The 23,303-nt window shown below is 30.5% G+C and overlaps 1 protein-coding gene across 1 annotated transcript; it reads right to left on the bottom strand.

Moving 5' to 3' along the window:
• LOC139509042 (transmembrane protein 181-like) lies at positions 1-22,300 on the bottom strand (the record flags this gene model as incomplete). The annotated part of the gene is given in 13 exon segments (XM_071296064.1): positions 1-1,838; positions 2,774-2,840; positions 3,214-3,438; positions 4,331-4,433; positions 8,949-9,098; positions 9,982-10,109; positions 10,697-10,796; positions 12,726-12,806; positions 13,238-13,357; positions 17,430-17,569; positions 18,725-18,815; positions 20,581-20,651; positions 22,197-22,300. Coding segments are annotated over 13 exon segments (1,465 nt in total), but the record flags the coding sequence as incomplete, so codon positions are not given.
• Between the last annotated feature and the right edge of the window lie 1,003 nt (positions 22,301-23,303).

Here is a 23,303-nt window from a genome sequence, read left to right as displayed (position 1 = left end):
ATTACCCTTTATTCAATGAGTCAAATTAGAACAAATATATCTTAATAAAATAAAAATATATGAAAAAAAAAACCACCAGATAACTTGAACCAAATAAATACTCTTAAAGGACAATTAAGGCGACTAGCTTTGAGTACACAACTATTCTCTTCTAAACTAAAACATTTGTATGACCAGTAATTTTCAAAATTGTTCTTAGTATTATCAAAACAGATACTTGAGGCATGACTTCCAATGAGGTATTCATTTAAATATATATTTTTATAATCTTAACCTACAGTTGATCTTTCTACTTGATAATGACAAGTGGAAAAACTACTTTAACTAAAAACTTTAACCCAAGAATGTACTTATTGATATTTATAAATACATGTATCTATTTTAATGGTCTCTTAATTATATAATATGTATTTATCTATCATTTATCATATAACATCTATATTACATCATGTATCATTTTTAATTCTGCATGTTTCTAAAAAGAATGCCCAGATGGAATGCTTTAAATGGGAAAATATAAAATTCCAAGTATGTACTAATATACAAAGAATTTGATAAAAAGTTTTCATTGTAGAAATTCAGACTGTGGATATTGGATTTAATCATTAATAATTTAAAGCTGATTTTTTTAAATACAGTTTCAACAAAGAAAGCAAAATATATTATCCGTATAAAGCATGTTGTATTAAAGCTGCTCACAAGCCAGTTAAGCAAAATTAGATCAATACAAATTGTAAATAAAAATGTGTAGAAACATACCACAGAGGGGGTTCAATTTTTTTTAATCAAACCATTACAGTTCTAAACTGATCCAAATCTCTGTTTTGAACATTTAACTAGGTCAAGGGCCCTTTTAAAGGACAGATCACATTCCAAGTCAAATTTGACTATCTAGCTATAGGTGCCACACAGAGTGAAGAAAATAAAAAAATAATTTCAAATTGGAAAACATTTGACCTTTGGTTATCTAATACTTTATTTGTTCATCTCTTTCACCCTTTATGGTACAAAAGGTCATTCAAATTGTATGAATATGTCAAGAATATTATGTGGTATATATAATTATGTATAGCTGGAATTTTTATATAAACCAGCTTCATCTTTTTTGAATATATCTTGTTATATATGACTTTATTTTTCAAAATGGCTTAACAGACATCATATAAACTATTTCATAGCTACATAAACATTTCTTGCTCATGAAGCATAAATATAAAGTCTAAAAAATATTTAAACTTCTTTTTGCTTTAATACTTGTTATGCCTGTTCCAGAAATAAATGTTTAAGGGGTCAGAAGACACTTTCTATTTAACCCAGCCATGCATAAAATCTAAATTGACTTGTTCCTATGATTGTTCAAGCTATCTTTATAACATAACTACCAACCCTCAAACTGTAAAAGAAGTGTCATCTGACAACTACATACATCAATTCAGGAACAGCCCAGCCCCATTACTATCAAACTTTAAATATAACATTTAACAACAAATTATAACAAACAAACAATTTCAGTCTGAAGACTTTTTGGCAGTTTTACTTTGAGATATAACTGGTCTTCACTGTTATGAAACCATTGTCATGTTGACTGAAAACTTGTTTAACATTCAATGTAAAATCACAATAATATAAGTAATCTATATTGCACTACTAATAAATGCCATCTTTTATCACAATCCCAACCAAAATGGTCTCTACGAGTACCCTTGACCACAGATCAGATCTACTGTCCCATAATGCTTCAGTGTCACCATTTTCACCGTCGGAATATTTCTTCATCACTGTCATGGTAACGACTGACATGTCGACTTGTTGTCAGTGTTGTTTCTTCTTGATCTGACCTAGAATAGATGTTGAAATGAGTTTGTCAAAATAATTTATCTACTATAGCAAACTGTAGTTGTTCTTTATCTTTATTACTTAAATCCCATTGCAGTCTTGTTAATTTGAATTCATATACTAGTTCACCAAGTTAAAACCAAATCCTCAAATAAAGTACTTCAAGAGTGCAAACGCTGAAATGTCTCTCCTGCTTTACTGACCATTGATTTTATGTTGAAAGTCATAAATATGAAGATTTTACTTCAAGTATCACATAAACTTTATGTTTATAATTTATACAAATGACAATGTGATTGAAGTCATATAAAGTCTGTCAGAAAGATATTTACACATTACAATTATTCTATACACCAACTGCTTATAGTAATTAATAGTCAGACTGAAAAACAAAAACTTAACATTGTCCAATGTACCATGAAAATGAGGTTGAGGTCAGATGAAACCTGCTAGACTAACATGCAAGCCTTACAATTATTCCATACACCACATATAGTGGACCTACTGCTTATAGTATCTGAGAAATTGACCTTATCACGTAACTTTAACCTTGATCACTGATCCTTAAAGTACCAACTACCAACGAGTACCAACAGTAGTATACACAGCCGGCAGATATAATCTCTTGCATACTGCAACTGTCATTACAGGTAAAACAATATTGTTTCCAATTTTTCTGCAAGTCGATATTTCAGCTGATGACCAAATCAATGTTTGTCTTGTATACAAATTCTATTAATCATGTTAATGCTGTCTTTTTGTAAGTCAACTTTATCTCACAAAATGAAACATTCTACAGAATTGAGAATTTCTGTATCAAAACCAAATTTAAAAGAAGAGATTTCTATACCATAACAGATTTCAAAATGTCTGTAAAAATACTTAGGCATCATAGCTTCAACCTTTTCACTAATCATAGACTAATTATAAAACCTACCCATAATGCACATCTTCATCTGAGTCATTTAACATACTCATTCCAGGATTATCTTTAAAATTACTCTCTGTGAAAGAAAAGTATTGTTATTGTAAAAAATTTAAATGCAATATTTTGGACTAGAGTACTATTTCATTCTTCATTCAAAAACCATGAATTATTGATCATTAGCATTATTTTTTTAAACAGAGACAGATTTTTTTTATCTCTCAAAATGTCAGACTAACAAATGATTCTAGTATTGCTTATTTGAGCTACATGTTAATTCTGATAAATAAAGAGAAGATAATCTGCACCTCAATTTTTTTCCACTATTTTATATAATGTTTCTGTGGTCCTGTTAATATTATTGAGTTAAAATATCAAAAAGATTGACATAGAAAAGATGTATAAAGAAAGGAAACAACATATTTGTTTCATACTCAGCTGAATATGCTTACCATATATAGCATTTTTGGAAGGCGAATACACAAATGCCATTGTGTACATATAGAAATTGAGCAGTCCATAAATGGCAACAAATTCTGCTGAATTTTTGTAGTTTGTGGACAATTCTGCTACAAAATTATCTTGTAAAGCTGCAGCACCATATCTCATCACTGTTATTGTAATACTGATTGTCAACACAATTAACATTAAAAAGGTCATGAACTTTAACCTCAAATCTGAAATTAAAACAATTTTAGTGAAAATGAATGTAGAAACACAGATATAAAGTCACAGTTAAAGGAACAAAAGCTTACCGGTATTGTTTAAAAAGCATTCACTTATTTTACAGTGTCTGTAACAAGCAAGCTATGCTACATGTTTCTGGACCATGTGTTTTTATTCTATGTTGTTTGTCCTTTTGTTTGTACTTTGTAGGTCTGGATTTAGTTGTAGGGAGTTGATATGGTCTGATATAATGTGCAGTATTTTTGGCTTTTCCTAGTGGTTATCCCTTTTAATAGAATACCAAAAAGTTTTGAATGTAAACTTAATCATACACAATGGATATACTGTCAATGATGTTATTTTCATTTTGGTGAACCAGCAATGAAGTTACCCATGAACCAATAACTACTAAGATTCTGAAACAGTCCATTGACAGCATAGTTGATTAATTTGAAATTCATTTTATGAAATCTCATTAGAACACAAGTCAATATAATATTTTTTTTTATAATTTTGAGGTTCAACTACATGAGGCATTGCAGAAAACAAAGTCATGAGTTAAAATATATATATTCAAAATATGTCTGGATTGTTTAGCTCTTAAAAATTTTCTGAAATATGATTTTTTTTTTTATCATATTCCCTTGTAGCCAGTACTACTACTAGCCACATCCTGGCTGTCATACCAATCTCTAACACTGTAATAACAGCAGCAGGCAAGATAATAAAACTGTAAAATGTTTTATGAGTATTGATACTTCAAAGAAACTACAATATTAAACACCATATATGCATTCTCTAACACTTAGTAACACAAGTAATTTTACTTTTAATATCCCAGAAAAACTTTTACATCATTGTTTCATTATAAAATCCTAGATATGAACTTGTTCATGCTCTTACCAAAATATGGCATAGATCTCAGCTCTGCATATGCTCTGATTAACAGATACCCTAGGTACAGAAGATACAGGCCTCCAACAATGAAGAAAAATATTTTAAAACCCTGCAAATAAAAAAAGATATAGTAGAACTAATAGACTGAAATAGGCAATAGCATGAAACTATTATGAGAAAATGTGAGTACTGGTATTTTGCCATCTGTCCTCCATGCTTTATCTAGGGAAAGACAACTATTTAAAACAATAATACCTCATCTTAATATAGACACAATTATGATAAGCCTTGCACAATACCATTTTATGGTAATAACTCACCTGTTTGTAGTTCAGGTAAAACACAATCATTTGTACAAGCACTTATCATAATGTACAAACACTTCTGATGTCAAGAAGCATTACTTTGCTGTGTTATTGGGTTACTATCTCATGGACATGTAAACCACATCCCCTTACATAAGAAAACATCCCAAGTATCACACAAAACAAGAAAAAGATAGAGATTTTAGAAAAATAATTTCTTTTAAAAAAGCAGTATCTAATGAGGACAAGATTGGATGTAGATCTTAATCATCTGATTTAAACCAACTGTGCAAGACCCTCAAGGGTAGTCAATGTCGTTTGAAACCCCCCTCTTTGTTGTCTGATTTATTCCTGAAAGGTGTAAACATAAAAGCTACTATTGAAACATAAGTGGGCAAATACCAATTCTCATCTTGAAACTGAATTTGTTGAAATCCTGTATGGTCAAGGTCAAACAATATATACAATATATATATAATATATATAATGTACAAGTACTTCTGATGTTAAGAATCATCACTTTTCAAATTTAAGTGTGCTGCTCAGTAACTATCTCATGGACAAGTATACCACCACATCTCCTTGTTTCATCAATTTTCCATAATCTAATCTGATGAAATCAGTAACTGAATATGATATCTGCTGTTGAAAACTATATTTGATGACTTGTAAAAAATTTGTGTTGTTTGAATTGATTGGCACAGCATTAAACAAAAAGAAAAAATAGAATACTATTCAATAGTATGTTTTCTGTTGGATTAATGTTGAATGCATGCAGAAATGTGATGTCTTTGCTATTTGTCATCCTTGAACTTAGAACACCAAATGTCTGCTGACAGACAAGGCAATACATTTTTTCTTCTCTTTATGCTCTATAGAATAGTAAAATATGACATGGAAATTTGGATGGAGTGAAAACTGCAATATTTTCTTAGACTAATTCGTGTTACATTAACTAGTTCTTTTAGCCAAAAAGTATCCCTAAAATAAGTATGTACTATTTTCAGGCCAAATCCTTATATGGTTGATATGTCAAGTCAATGCACTATTATTGTCTTTATACTGCAATCTAAAAAAAAAACATTTTCAATTGTTGTTTAATGTGTTAATGTTGTTTATTTGATTAAAATATTGGGAAAATTCCCTCTTTTATCAGGCCTCATATCATGCAGGCGGAGAAATATATAACACGATGAAATGTACATTATACCTGTGGAAAGCCGCAAACGATGGTGAACGAATTTGTTTGAAAATGGACTAAAATGTCAACAATAAGCATAAAACATAATGATTTATAGGTTGCAAACAAAAAATATTAACTAGTGAAATATGTTTTTCCAAAAATTGTAAAAGAAACAAGTTTGAGTCGTTCCACACACCATTGTATACATTGGAAACAAGAAAAGGTTGAAGAAGTCGTATGAATAATCAATAATAATTTCGGCAACTTCTATTTGAATATTCATGAGAAAAAGTGACATCTGGTCAGTGACTGTATATGACATAGAAATATACAGTCAACACATTTTGATTGCTCAAATAGAACGAGTGCAGTATAAAGATAATAACCAGTCACATGCACTTCACTTGATCCTTATCATACAGTATATACTGTCATGTATACTGTCATGACAGTATATACTGTCATGTGATAACCATTCCTTTAAGTATTGGCTTCCTTCACGCACTGATACCAAAATTGTTGTTTAAGTGTATGTGCTAAAACTAAATGCTTCAAAGTTTCTTGTTACAAGAAAATTACATATGTACCAAAGAGTCCATTAAAAAATTATGAAATAGAATATGTAAAAACAAATCATGAAAGTTCTCAGACACTTTGTGTAAGTGTTATACTAACACAAATCACTTTTATGTCACATGGAAAGGGACTCATTTTCAACTTATATAAAGTATCTGACACTTCAATATTTAATAAGTGAATAGTACAGCTGGGTGAACACATTTTATTAAATTAATCAATAGCCAGTCATATTTTTTAAATAGTTAGTCAGTAGTATATTGAAACTGCTCAGAATGAAAGGATTATTAGCGACTTTTATCATTCATGTTATTCTTGTAGACACTGTCTTGTCGTTATCTGAATCTGACTCCTGCGATGGAGAACACTGTAGTGAAGTAATATCTATGCCAATAATGGACAATATGAAAGCTTCTTTAAAAGCTGACTTGGATGTGTCTAAAATGAATAAGCATCTAAAAGCATACATTGAACAGGAGATTAAAAAGGGTGTGAAGACAGCAATGGAAAGCATGATGCAACAAATGATAGATAACAAAACAGAAAAGATGAATTCAGAAATAACAGACAAGTTTAAAGATACTGAGAAAAGACATACAATTAAAACAGATCAGATGGAACTGCTCATAAAAAATAAAAGTGAAGAAATGTTGACATTATTTCAAGACAATGAGGACAAAAGTATTGCAAGCTTTGAGGTGAAAATGGAAGAATTCAAACAGAAATTTGAACGAAAAGATCGATTGAAGTATGCATTTTTCTCACATTTGTCGTCTTACAAGAAAAATCTAGCAATAGGAACGATAGTTATATTTGATGTTGTACCACTGAACATTGGTAGTGCTTATGATGGTATAACAGGAAAGTTTACATCTAAAGAAGATGGGATATACACATTTTCCTGGACTACACTGTCTTCCGCTAAAATCGATTTCACCAGTGCTCTTGTGGTTGATGGAACACCAATAGCTAGTAATGTAGTAGACAATGATGAGACTGGCGATTCTATGACAGGATCCATTACTGTGATTGTTAAAATGACAAAGGGGCAAGAGGCATGGATTAAATTTGTCGAACCATCAAAGAATTATTTAGATAGTTCATGGAACAGTAATATACCTTCTTCAGTGTTCTCAGGATTTAAAATTTAACTGTTTATCTTCTAGAAGTAGTAAGATAATGTCAAGAGATCCCATTATAAAATAACATTTTCTTTTCCTGCAGATGTTACAAGTCTCATCAGACTGTTTACTTTCAGTAAGTCACTATTTCAGACATCAGGCCCCAACTTGATTGACAATTTCAGCAAATGAATCAGCTTCCTATCTGTCACTTTGCTTTCTCATTTTCAAAAGTGCTATCTAGTCACCCTGGATTTCTAACATTCACCCTCATTTTACGTTTTAATGTGTATATGGCAAGTTTTCATTTTTATGTAAAGACATTTTAGGACAGAAAGAATTTATTAATTATTAACTGAAGTGAAATCATTGATGTATTAGAATGATCTTATATTCATTTGAGACTTTTTAGAGAACATTATTTTGTTCAAAACAAACCATGCTGATTTCTTTCCGTCACTTTAATTAGACTATTTACCAGATTTGTTATAACATGAGCAACATGACGGGTGCCACATGTGGAGAAGGATCTGCTTACCCTTCTGGAGCACCTGAGATCACCCCTAGTTTTTGGTGGGGTTTGTGTTGCTTATTCTTTAGTTTTCTATGTTGTGGCATGTGTACTATTGTTTGTCTGTTTGTCCTTTTAATTTTTAGCCATGGCGTTGTCAGTTTATTTATGATTTATGAGTTTGACTATCCCTCTGGTATCTGTCATCCCTCTTTTACAAATGTAGCTTGATGCTCCATGAAAAGCTCAACTTTAGGGTACAATCAGAGGTAAAAAGATAAATGTACCTTTCTATATTTTACTGTTTCAATGCAGAATTCAACTATAGGTCGGTATTCAAAATAAACCATCAGACCCATTTAAAAACACTTATAAATGTATAAAAGAACTATAGCATAAGGACAATTCACATTCTTTTTTTTCCATTTTTGCAGATATAGTTATACAAATCAATAAGTTTTCATATAAATCTATTGGATTTATATCTTCTAAAATTTAATGTAATTTGAACCAATTATCCAGGAAGTATTTTGATAGTTTCCTATGTTTGTTAGTACCAGTATCTCACATAATTGAAACAACAAGTGTCCTTATTTACCTAAAATATTGGTTAATGAATGTTGAGCAATAAACAACACTATGAGAAAGAGTTATTATCGCTATTTGTGCATTTTTCCTTTGATCTTTTTTTGTGATAATTTTTCATATCATGCTACTCGCTAGAGATGGAAAATTATCGCTAGAAACTAAAGAGGCACGTGGCTAATGAAATTGACATGAAATTGACAACAGCGTCATAGGTAAAATAGCGATAAACAGATTATCATTGGTCATCCCAACTCGATTGCTTTTCTTGCTTTTGCCGTATCGGCTCAAGCAAGAAAATCAATCTCGTTGAGATGATCAACAATAATCTATAATTACATACCATAAAATTAGTAGTATCCAGTCTGTAATAATATGTAGGATCTTGTATTTCATTATACTCCTGCCAGGAAGACAAAGTTACTGCAGAAATCCAAATCAGTCCAACTATAAATAACTTTGGTATGTAGAACTTCACAAATCTTCTGTCAGTCTGGAAATAAAACCATACAACCATTAATATGACACATCAATATGTAGACTGTAAGCATACTTGAAAACTTTCTTCAGTTTTTGACTGTATTAAGATTTATCAACATACAAAAGATGGGGTATTGTCTGATTTATATTTCATTTTTGTGTTTAAATCATAAAGGATGATTGTGATGTACAAAATTATCTGACTGTAGCATATTTTCTTAAGATACATCCATGATGAGAGGTGTGTGGGATGTATTAACCCACAACCACATTTATTTTGGGCTGAGGGAGGGTGGTCACTTTCTAAAAGGATAAGAATCAAAGCAAAGCTGAGTTCAATATAATTTTAGACTTTTTTTTAGAGATTATGGACAGTGCTTATAGGATAGATTTGTTTAATTATATAAATACAAAGTGTATACTCAACTATAATAATCTTCATACAAGACAGCAAACTTTTAATTTTTTCCATGAATATGAAATATATTCTTAGAATCATTTGTCATTGTTTAATGCAAAAACTGTTTCAACACTTCAAAAGAATACTTTTATGTTACTGCTCATTATTGTGTAATATATGGAGAGAAGAATAAAATTGTTTATATCTTGAAATATTCAATGATTTTTTTAACCATTTTACTGAAATAAACTACTTTACATCATAATCATCAATCTATTGTCCTTTGTCATATAGGGTATATATACAGTGTAACCTGCCTTATTCCAACATCTTGCTTTAACCAACACATTTTCATGGTCCCAAAAAATGCCGTTTCCTGGCAGAAAAAACCTGAGTTTTCCAACACCCTGCTTAATCCATCATTTTTTTCAGGTCCCCCAGTGTGTCGGATAACACAGGTTACACTGAATCAACAAATATATAAATACATATTTACCTGTCTGACACCATGATATAAACACAACCAGAATAATAAGAGACCACATAGGAAAGAGGCTTGGAATAAAGCATCAAACATTCCAGGAACCCAACTGTTTACTAGGAATGTCAGCGGAAATATTGGATCTGAAAAATAAAACATTTAAAATACAACAAAGATAAGAATTGCACATTTCTCAGAAAATAAATAACCATAATGATGAGGATTTTAAGAAATAACTGCTCTACTTATTTCCCTTAGGACTATCATTGATATTTAGATAAAGCTTGCCTGAATGATTTTGAAGTGATTTTTTTTCTTATCACTACTTTTTTCCAGTAATTTGCGAATTCTTTAGAGGTATCAAGCAACAATTCTGATTTTAGTTGGACATTCAAGAGGGTTTTGCATCTTTGTTCAATATCTATATCATTGGTGTGTTTGGTAGACTTTTTTCTTATACATGTATTTTTTATTGCAATTTTTTCAATACTTGTATTTGTTCCTTTTATGTATGTAATATCAACTGAAACAGATACATGTACCAAATAAACGACCAACCATTAATTAAGTTTTAAGTGTCATGACTGGTAAAGAGAAAGATTTAAAAAAAAAATATATATCTAGAACAAGCTATGACTTACAATAGAAATGTATTACTGACAGATAGACACATAGTGGGATTAAAACCATTATCCCCTCCTTGGGAACTGAGGTATAACAAACATCTTACCATTATACAATAATAGTAGAGGTAGCAGTAAAGACATCCATCTTTGTTCTATTGACCAATCTCGTATAGTAAACTTCCTCAAAGAATGACCAAACACACACTGAAAAGGTAAAGTACTATAAACTGAAACACAACAAAGCATTTATAGAGAGGCAGGTGTCAGAGAATATTTATAATAAAATGTGTGCTTGTGTCTGCAAGTGGCGTCTCCCATGTGAGAGTTTGTGGTTATTGGATAAATATTTTATGCTCGTTTGATTGATTGATTGATTGTTGGTTGCTGAACGTCCACATGCTCGTTTGAGATTACGAGATAGAATTTAAAACCAATTTATCACACACTGGACTTTTCTTGCCAAGTTTTGTATAAAAATAAACAATGAAATATAATAACATAAGTAGATGATGTCACCCTTAAAATAAATAACATTAAACCGAGATGTGATAAAAGTCAATGTGTTCGGGTTATAAAATATTTTTAAATGTTCACAGTTTAACTGTTCACAGTTTAACTACAGTAGCACAAAACTAATGATACTTTACACACTACATTTAATTGTTTTCTGTGTAGTGTTTTTGGGGTTGTTGTTGGTCTTATTTGTTTGTTTTCTTTTTGGCCATGGTATTGTTTAATTCTGACTTTTGGTATTTGATTGGCCCATAGTATCTTTTACCTCTCGAAGTTTACTTGATAATTGACCAGTGTTCTCCCCAGGCCCTTAAAGGACCACGGGCCCGCGATGTATAATTTTCTACCGCGGTGGTATCGTTCTTGCCGCGATGTATAATTTTTCTCCGTGGTGCTAAAGTTTTCGGTAAAAAAATCGTATTAAAATTGGTAAAGTTTTAGATGACTTCAACATTCAGTGAGGGTTGAAATTTTACATGAAAATTGACCAGTTCTAACCAGTTTAATCCAGTATTGACAAGTAGATTGTTTACACCACGTGATCGATTTACCTGTTGAGGTTAACCTTGTTGATGATTGGATTTAATCGATGTACATGATTCTCTTGTGTTTTAATTAATAAAGAGATTATAATTTTAATATCAAGACTTGCAATAGGGACAAGCAGACATTTGTTTATGAACTCTATTACGCCAGTCTTTAGTCAAAATAATTTGCCTGTTAGAAATTAATTGTAGAGTTACTTCCCCTGATTTTGCTTATTACAAATAAATGCTCCTCACATATAATTTCTCATTGAAATTTAAAATAAAGTATAAATTGAATGCAAAATTATATTAGAATGTTACATTAAGGATAAAAACTTTCTAAGAACATACCAACAAAAATGTTTTGCAAATTATCTTAGAGAATCATACCTTTATTGATACACAGACATTTTATATTAAGTTGGAAGTTTTTCTTCACAAACTCTATAGCCAGTCAAGGTCGTTAAAAACTTCCTTTTGTTGTCAAACTTGTGAAGGCATGACAAGCGTAATGCCTAAAAGAGGGACGAAAGTTACCAAAGGGACAGTAAAACAAACTGACAACGCCAAGGCTAAAATGTATTAGGAATGTAAATTTATAAAACTGTTACAATTGAAACAAGGTATTTTAACTATAAAATAAATTAAAGAAATAATGTTTAAAAGAATGGAAAATAGTTTATAATTTACTGAAGGTTCTGTATCAAAAATTAATCTTGTTCAAAGTTCATTGTTATGGTCAAATCTAACATGGGGAATGTGTAGTGTAACTACAAGTATTGGGACAAAATGGCTTGATCAAAATATAAGAAGTGACTTTAGTTTAAAGACTTATTGTGCTTTCTTTTCTTTTTCAAAGATATTAAAGTATACAAACTGTTTCTACTTTTTCTACCAATAATGTTCTGACCCAAAGTCTATATAACACAGTACCACAGTTAACAAAACAAAGGCAAAAAGGTAATGACAAAAACTAACAAGAAAAAAATAAGCGACGCAACGCGACACAAAATATTGTAAAATAAATTTCGTCACGCGTTACCCTGGTGCTATCCAAAAATCCTGGGGAGAACACTGAATTGACAATACTTACTGTTGCTACAAACGTCATGAATAAAAACACAAATCTGATCCAGATTTCAATCTGTGTGAATGAAGAGTTGTAAGTCTTAAACTGAAAAATAAAACCATAAAAGATAATTTTCCATATCTTCTGAAAATTAATCATTAGTAAACAACACTATGATATGATTTAAACATCAATTACATTAGTAAAAAAAGTTTTTTGTTGCTTTTAATATTTATTCTGAACTTTAGGCTGTTTTAGAATTGATTGTGGTGGGAGGAAATGGGGTCAGAACGCACTTATATCAATATTAAACAGGTGGTGATTATTTAAGAAAGGTAGCCTAAACAATTAAAGGAAGAATGGAAGTAAAAATTTCATTTATAGCTGGATTAAACAAAAAGTGCATTTTGGCCCATCCTAATTTTGTTCCTGGAAAGGTCCTTATTCCCCCAGTGAAATCAACAAAATCTAATGCAAAAAAATTAACAATCAATTTCTCTAATTATAAACACTACAATCGTTGACAAAATACTTACATAAAATACAATGTCTTTAAAATCAAACTTTGTGTTCTCTAATCCATAGAAATTGATTTTTATTCTATAGTAGTTATAATCTAAGTATCCAAGATGTAATAAGATCAGGTCATCACATTGCTGAAATTACATAAACAAATTTACATTAATGGGTAAACATCCAGATTGTATATGAAGGAGAAGACTAAATGTATTAAGGTTCATGCTAGTGGTCTTACACATATATGTGTAATACTGTGGATACATTTATTTTCACGGGTATCAATTTTTGTGGATTGAGGTAAACATGCATTTTTCATGGATATTTGACTTAGTGGTTTTACCGATTTCTGTGTACAAAGCCTTTAGTAAATTTGTAATTTGTTGAATATTTGAATATGTGGTCCTCGTGTTCCCACTAAAATAGGTATCCAACAAATAATAATGAATCCATAATAATAATCTCAGCTGTAAATACGAACACCATCATCTTTAATTCAGAATAAACAAAAAGAACTTAAATGAGAAGAAGGATACAATCAAATTGCTTGCAAGCACTGAAGGGTAAAGATTGCTTTAATCTATCAGTGGGAAGTAAAATTAAACATTGCATTGTATCAAGCATTGTAGAAGCTGATTCAACTAAATTCTTGACAAATGCAGATAACTCCAATTTGAAAGATTACTTGTGATATTTTTAGAACAGACATTAGATTCCTGCACCTTGCACAAGTAATGTAATGTTCATCATCATGTAACTTGAATATCTGAGCATATGTTTCAATGATTAATTTCAGGAAATGTTCATGGATATATAGGATATTTAAAATATTGAGATCAGTGGACTTTATTTTATGTTTCTCAAAAGTAGTGACAAACCTTCTAAGATTTAGATATCAATAAAATTGAGAATGGAAATGGGGAATGTGTCAAAGAGACAACAACCCGACCATAGAGGAGATAACAGCAGAAGGTCACCAACAGGTCTTCAATGCAACGAGAAATTCTCGCACCCGGAGGTGTCCTTCAGCCGGCCCCTAAACAAATATATACTGGTTAAGTGATAATGAACACCATACTAAACTCCAAATTGAACACAAGAAACTAAAAGTTAAAATAATACAAGACTAACAAAGGCCAGAGGCTCCTGACTTGGGACAGGCGCAAAAATGCGCAAGGGTTAAACATGTTTGTGAGATCTTTGTGAGTAAATGCATAACAATACACACATTAAAATTCAGTTCAAGAGAAGTCTGAGTCTGATGTCAGAAGATGTAACCAAAGAAAATAAACAAAATGACAATAATACATAAATAACATCAGACTACTAGCAGTTAACTGACATGCCAGCTCCAGACTTCAATTAAACTGAATGAAAAATTATGTCTTCATCATATGAATATCAGGTCTGTACCATAAGGTTTTGATTGAATTTCATGCAATCTTTACCCCAAAAGTTAAATAACAAGTAAATGTGTAACTGCCATATGAGAACAGGCACTTCTCTTTCCAAGTCTCATCTTTTCTCTGTCAGTTTCAAAAAGAACCAGGTGCTCCGCAGGGCGCAGCTTTATACGACCGCAGAGGTCGAACCATGAACAGTTGGGGCAAGTATGGACAAAACATTCAAGCGTGATACAGCTCTGAATTTGGATTGTGATCAAATTTTTGACATTACATGGGTTTTTTTTACACAAAACAAATGTCAAGATTTTACAAATCAATTAAAGATTTCTTCTTCAAACTTTTTAAATCTAAAATTAAATAGTTGACACAGCATAGGTTTCTGACACAGAATGAATGTGGTCTAATGAACTTAAAAGTTTTTTTTTGCCTTTGAGCAATTCACTATGCTGTTGAATATTAATCCTCTCAAAAAAATGTTTGAAGAAATTTTCTTTTTATTTATGAAATCTGAAATGAGAAAAATTTAACCCCCCCCCCCCCCCCCCCTTTTTTTCACATCCCTGTTTCCCTTTCTCCAAAACTGATATCAATTCAAATTTCTAATGGAGTTTGCAACAATAACTACTCTTTTAAATACATCATAAAATATTAAAATGTAAAATAAAGTGCTTGTTATCACTGAATGGTAAAGATTGGTTGGTAGTAAAAGTGAATATACATTGTTTATTGTATAAAACAATAAAAAAAACTTCATCAGCAACATTTTATATTGGCAAATTTCCAATGAAGTTATTTACATAAAGTTATTGGCAAATAAAAATAGAAAATGACATCATAGTCATGTCTGCCAAATGTCCAACATACATTATCTAAAAACATTTTAGATAAGATAAGGAAAAAAAGCTTCATCAGCAACATTTTATATTGGCAAATTTCCAATGAAGTTATTTACATAAAGTTATTGGCAAATAAAAATAGAAAATGACATCATAGTCATGTCTGGCAAATTTCCAACATATATTATCAACTACTATTCTATACAAAGAAAGATAACTCCAATTGAAAATTAATTGCTATTGCACAATTAGATATTTCTTGCTATTGTGCAATACTGTGCAATTGAAAATTTCTTGCTATTGCACAATACTTGATATGGAATCCTGATTTGGACCAACTTGAAAACTGGGCCCATAATCAAAAATCAAAGTACATATTTAGATAAAGCATATCAAATAAGCCCAAGAATTTAATTTTTGTTAAAATCAAACTTAGTTTAATTTTGGACCCTTTGGACCTTAATGTAGACCAATTTGAAAACTGGACCAAAAATTAAGAATCTACATACACAGTTAGATTTGGCATATCAAAGAACCCATTTATTCAATTTTTGATGAAATCAAACAAAGTTTAATTTTGGACCCCCATTTGGACCAACTTGAAAACTAGGCCAATAATTAAAAATCTAAGTACATTTTTAAATTCAGCATATCAAAGAACCCCAAGGATTCAATTTTTGTTAAAATCAAACTAAGTTTAATTTTGGACCCTTTGGACCTTAATGTAGACCAATTTGAAAACGGGACCAAAAATTAAGAATCTACATACATAGTTAGATTCGGCATATCAAAGAACCCCAATTATTCAATTTATGATGAAATCACACAAAGTTCAATTTTGGACCCTTTGGGCCCCTTATTCCTAAACTGTTTGGACCAAAACTCCCAAAATCAAACCCAACCTTCCTTTTATGGTCATAAACCTTGTATTTAAATTTCATAGATTTCTATTTACTTATACTAAAGTTATGGTGCAAAAACCAAAAATAATGCTTATTTGGCCCCTTTTTGGCCCCTAATTCATAAACTGTTGTGACCTCAACTCCAAAAATCAATCCCAACCTTCCTTTTGTGGTCATAAACCTTGTGTTAAAATTTCATTGATTTCTATTTACTTATACTAAAGTTATTGTGCGAAAACCAAGAATAATGCTTATTTGGGCCCTTTTTTGGCCCTTAATTCCTAAACTGTTGGAACCAAAACTCCCAAAATCAATCCCAACCTTCCTTTTGTGGTCATAAACCTTGTGTCAAAATTTCATAGATTTCTATTCACTTAAACTAAAGTTATAGTGCGAAAACCAAGAAAATGCATATTTGGGCCCTTTTTGGCCCCTAATTCCTAAAATGTTGGGACCAAAACTCCCAAAATCAATCCCAACCTTCCTTTTGTGGTCATAAACCTTGTGTTAAAATTTCATTGATTTCTATTCACTTTTACTAAAGTTAGAGTGCGAAAACTAAAAGTATTCGGACGACGACGACGACGACGACGACGCCAACGTGATAGCAATATACGACGAAAATTTTTTCAAATTTTGCGGTCGTATAAAAATCATTTATCCCTATGATTCTGAAGAAGCCTAATTCCTTCTTATTATTTGTTAACAAAAACATTACCCAATGTTACATTTTGATATTTATACAAATCTAAGAACTCAACCATTATATCTACTTAAAATGCAGAAGATCCACACACAAAAAATGTAAAACTTTAGTTGTAAAATGTTTGCAGAGTAATGAATTCCCAACAGATTGAGACAATGTTTTTGTTTTTCACTGCGAGATGTAGTTTTGCTAAAAGAATTCTGTTAAATCTCCTATTCGATTATTCAAATTGATAGAACTGCAACACAGGTAATCCCGACATCTTAACATTATTTTCTTTGTCATATTTTCTCTATTTTCCATAGTTTTCATGATAAAAAATTGTCTTAAGATCAAGTTTGTATATTTAAACTGTAAACTACCTTTGAACACTTGAGAATTCTTGTTCTGTTATGAATCTTTGGACTCAATTGAGGATTATCTGCCTGTATTACCCCCTCATCGTCAGCTTTCATACCACGGATCTGTACACTCACTGTAAACTTCTCCTCAAATTTGGAGTCTGAAAAATTTAATTATTATACAAATGTTTAAAATATTCATACATGTAGCATTTCAAAACAACTAATGTAAATTCAGAAAGGAGTAAGTCCAGTAAGACCCCTTTTTGGCCCCAAAATATAGCAGTTTTACAAAATTGTTCAAATGTTAACTTTTAGTTATTTATTGGATAGTAGAATGATTCGGCTGTTTTTGACAATACAATGCACATATACCGGGTACTAGCACCATTAAGTCATGCTAAATTACTGAAATCTTCACAATTCTAGCATTTTTGTTAAATTTTAGACGGTTTCCGTGTAAAACAAAAGTGGCCGCATTCGTGTTCATCCAAAAAATTGAAATGTAAGTTGTATTTGATGATAATACATAACATATATAAAGGTTGAGGATGAACACGGATGCGGCCACTTTCATTTTTGACAAAAACCATCTGAAAAGTGACATATTTTGGCATATTTGGTAGCTTTTTCATATTGGAGCTTGAATCGGAGCGTTTTTAATGACTAAACTAGTTAAAATCTTTCACATAAATTAATTGTATCAAATGAAATAGACACTTAAGTGTTTAAAAAGTGGTCAAAATCTTTCGTCAGATGAAACTGAAATTTGAGGCCAAAATCGGTCCTTACCGGACCTACTCCTTTCTTGCATTTATTACTGCCATTTGGTCATTTAATACTGAAATGCCATTTTAAATTTTGAAATATTGAGTCCTGTTTTAATTCATATAAAAACAAGAATGTGTCCCAAGTACACGGATGCCCCATTCGCACTGTCATTTTCTATGTTCAGTTGACCATGAAAATGGGATAAAATCTCTAATTTGGCATTAAAATTAGAAAGATCATATCATAGGGAACATGTTTAATAAGTTTGAAGACCATCGGACTTTAAATTCATCAAAAACTACCTCGACCAAAAACTTTAACCAAAACTTTAACCTTAAACGGGACAGACGGACGGACAGAGCTGAAAACATAATGCCCATACATGGGGCATAAAAATCAAAATGAAAGTTTAAATTATTGAGATTATTACCTTGACGTATTTTTCCCAAAAAGCAAAAACCATTTTTTTGTTGATAAACTTAAAATGTGATGAGGATGACTATGCAGAAGATAACAAAATGTATAGAAAAATAAAAATATATTACGTGTTTCTGAGTCTGTAGTTATTCGTGCTATAAGCCAGAGTTGTTGATGGTATGTTGTCAGTGGATCAGACTTCAGTATGAATGGTCCTGTCTATAAAATGTAATACAAAACATCAATTAATAAAATATTTAAAAAAGAAAAGAAAAAAGGATTATATATGTTAGCGGCAATAAGTGAAATTAGGCATTAAGCTTAAATCCTAGGCAATAAGCTAACGCCTAGGCAGTAAGTCTATTGCCTAAATGATGTTAGGCATTAGTCTTAAATCCTGAAAAATAAGTGCAGGCATTAAGCTTAATGCCTAAAGTATAAATGCGAGTAAAATAAAAGACATTTATTCATTTAGATAAAAATATATTTGTTACATAATAACATTATGAGAACTAGGTTTATCGAAATTAAACTGTCCTGTGATTGGTCCTGTAAAATTATATTCTTAGGACAGAAATTATGATAAAGTAAGGACTGACTTACGACATGTCTCAGCATGCACATCGAAGCTATCTGAGCTTTACCTTTGAGGTTTATCTTAGCTAGGATGTTCTAACCGCTGTCCTTTGTTTTGGCGTAAAAGAAAATAGCAAATGAAAACATTGAAATACATGTATTGTATCAAATTTAACCAAGAACTTAAATTTAAAAAGTGATTTATTATTAGAAAATACTTATTTAAAATTTTTAGTTTAAGGGTAATAAATAATTTTGATATTATAATTGTACATTTTGAAACAAAAAATAAGTAAAAAAAATATATAACTACGTTTTATATTATAATTGAATTGTAAATAGTTAATATAATCTTTCATATTGATACTGAGTACTTCAAATATTTTATTTTATTACTGCAAAAGAAAAAAAATAATATTGTACTGATGCCAAACTACAGTGCCCAATTTCATCCTAAATATATAAAAAAAGAAGATGTGGTATGATTGCCAAAGAGACAACTGTCCACAAGAGACCGCAAATAGAAACACTTATAAAATATATTATTTTATTTAAACGCTTCAAATAATTATCTAAAAATATGAAAACTTAATAGAAATTTGTGTCGAATTCATTTTGATATCACAAGTTCTGGAACTGTGAAGAAAGAAAACTTACTTATCCAATAAAAAAAAATTGGAAAATGGTGTGAGCAAACAATCATATCTTAATGTTGCCTACTTTTGTGCAGTTCTAACCAGCTCGACTAGTGAAGTGTACAAATTTTCAAATAAACATTATTATTATTCTATAGAATCACCCCCCTTTTTTTAATTGGATACAATCGCTTTTTTTTCATTTAAAATATTTTTAATATTTTGTTAAACTGTTAAAATAACTAATTAAACATACTTTTGAAGATCTGTCAAATGAATGTATATAAATACATGTAATATTAGAAAAATTATTAAGAAACGACTTTATATCAAGAATAAATCACTAAATATGCATACATTCCAGATTTTACTTATTGCCTAAAATTATGTTCGGCAATAGGATGAATAATCATCATCAAATTTCAGGAAATAAGCTTAATGCCTGAAAATTTCAGGCAATAACTTAATGCCTAGGCGTTAGCTTATTGCCTAGGATTTAAGCTTAATGCCTAATTTCACTTATTGCCGCTAACATATATACTCTAAAATGTAGAGGTCAAACTGTAGGTATTCATTTTATAAAGATCTATACACAAAATTTACAAATACTTGATAACCTATATAAATTTGTACTTGTATTTGTAATATTTTTCTTCTGATAAATAAAGAACAGACAAATGAATACACATACCTGAAACCATAATGACCCCATATAATAGTCTTGTCATTAAAATACTATCATAAATAAATGACCTTAGAACTGCTTTATTTACCTTCAAATCTTTAGGTTTATGTGGACCAAATGACGACCCATTCTTGGAGACTGTTTCAATATTTGGTGGTCCTAAATATAAAGCAGTCAGCTATTAAAAGATGGTGTTTAAATTATTATGAATAAATAAAAGACTATATAACCTGTAAATTGCTCTTCTACAAAAATTTTGAATACATGTAATTAAACTGAATTTAGACTTTCAGCAATTTTAAGAGCAAAATTACTCAAAATTTTGTTCCTGCCAATTGCATGTTACAATAAACATATAATTAGATGAAGAGTTGTCTCATTGGCTCTCATACCACATCTTCTTAAATCTATATTAAAGCAAAAACATCATCTGTTTTTTTCCACTACAGCCATGTGCATGCCAGTCTGGAAGAAAATAGCAAAACTATAGCATTCTTTATTTTCTGCCATATACATGTACATGTATGTATGACTATGATGTAGGTTAACCGATTAAAACTAAATACAAAATATAAAGACGCTTTACAGTGTAATTTGTAGCTGATGAAAATGTGAGATTTTAGGGACACACAAATGGAAGGGTGAAAACTCAACAACTAAACCTTTCACCATTGAAATTTCTCCCCCTGAAATTCATACATAACATGTTAAGAAGATTGTTGTAATTTGAGGAATATCATGCATTTCAAACGGATGATAAATACTTAAATTTGAACATACACATGTCATGCATGTTATGATGTTCACAAATTTATAATATACTAGAACACACCCGTGATATCACGGGTACGTGACTGAATTATAGTATATAACTATGCGCAAGCCTTATTTTAGTATTAGTATTGTCATCTGATAAAGTCATGCCGATTATAAGATACACAGTTTTTCTCTGCTTTCAAGTCTTTCTGTTTGAACCCGTCGAACTGAAACAATAATATTAATTATTTGGAAAACAAAAGGTCCTGGAATGGAGTATTTTTTAATCAACAGCATTGTCCTATATAAGTTATAAATAAAGTTGAATTCTTTGCTTCGCTGTTTTACGTCATGCCCACTAACAAATTGAAAACTGTACCTATACGCCTTATTTTTAGTCCAGATTTTTAGCATTCGTATTGTTATCTTAGAAAGTCTTACTAATTAAAATACTACAATAGGTAACAATTTGACAATTTAGTTGTGGTTATGACCCGTGTATATAGCATATTAATCCTGAAAACAACGTTTGGTGGTGCGCCTGTAAGATGCGGAACGTACAGATAAGGTAATAGGTAACAGGTGAATATACTATTGGTATCGGTAGCGGACTCGACCCGGAACTTCTTAATTATTGGCAATATTAATTACATGGAAAACAAAAGGGCCTGGAGTGGTGTAATTTTTAATCTACACCTTTGTACTATATTAGTTATATATAAAGTTGAATTCTGTGATTCGTCGTTTTTACGTGATGACGGCTAACAAATTGGACCTCGTAATTTTAGTATTATAGATATGTAGAGTTAGTTCAAAACTTCAAGTTGCTTTAAACTTCTAGTAGCAAATATTGACTGAATATTAAAAAAGCAACTATCATGACTAGCCTAGCTGCATCTCAAATTTATATAATGAAACCAAAATATATGAAGATTATAATTAACTCACCTGCAACTCCAATCAATAAAGTAATACCAAAACATATGAAGAAAGTAACAAAAACAAGTACAAATTGTCTTTTGTTCAATGCATACAATCTCATCTGGACTGACCTATAAAACAAAATTCACCAGAATGTTATTTTTTGTCTTAGTATGTTTGTGAAATCAAGAATGAATGGAACATTTTAAGGAACACATGTAAATTATAAGCACACCGCCAGTTCAACCTCCACTTTGTCACTTACTGGGTTGCAACTTTTAAAATCTTATATCTGTTAACGTTAAAATTTATGCAATAATTTCATGTCATAATGACATATACATAATTTTGTAGTTAAGGTTTGATGTCATCAGGGAAAAACATTTTCCCCATTTGAATTGTTTTTACACAGTAATTTTGGGGCCCCTTTATAGCTTGTTGTTCAGTGTAAGCCAAGGCTCTGTGTTGAAGGCTGTACCTTGACCTATAATGGTTTACTTTTATAAATTGTTATTTGGATGGAGATTGTCTCATTGGCACTAATACCACATCATACCTGTCAACCTGTGACGATGAAAATGCAGGTCATGACCTGCATTGAAGAATCAAATCTCAGGTCATAACGCGTACGAACTTTTTCGAGCTGAATTTCAGTATTTATGGTACATTTTCTTATAATGTATATCAAAAATACAAAACATCATGCATGTTCACTTTGTTAAGTCATTTTAAATCTTATTAAATATTATTTCATTGCACTTTTAAAGATTTTATAAAAATTGTGTAACTCAGTCTTATGTGCTTTACTTTTGAGAGAAAGAAAATATTACAATCATCAAACACTAAAATTAAATGTAATTTTTAAATGTTTGAGACTATTGACTATGTAGCCTTTATCCATAATAAATTAAATTTAACAAGGAAATTAGACTATGATAAAATATAGTAATACAGTTAAAGGAAGTATAAATGTAAAAAATAATTTTCAACTTTTAAAAAAAAATTGTATAAAGGTATAAAAATAATGAAAAGTTATTTTTCAATATGTATTTGAATTTTATATTTTTATGATTTAATCTTTTTCACCCATAAAACGTAAATATAAGGAATAATTTTGAATGGTGACAAATAAGG

The sequence above is a fragment of the Mytilus edulis genome, unplaced genomic scaffold, assembly GCF_963676685.1.
Source record: "Mytilus edulis unplaced genomic scaffold, xbMytEdul2.2 SCAFFOLD_1492, whole genome shotgun sequence".
NCBI lineage: Eukaryota > Metazoa > Mollusca > Bivalvia > Mytilida > Mytilidae > Mytilus > Mytilus edulis.
The sequence above is the reverse complement of the archived record's forward strand: the minus strand, read 5'-3'. Positions and strand labels throughout refer to the sequence as shown.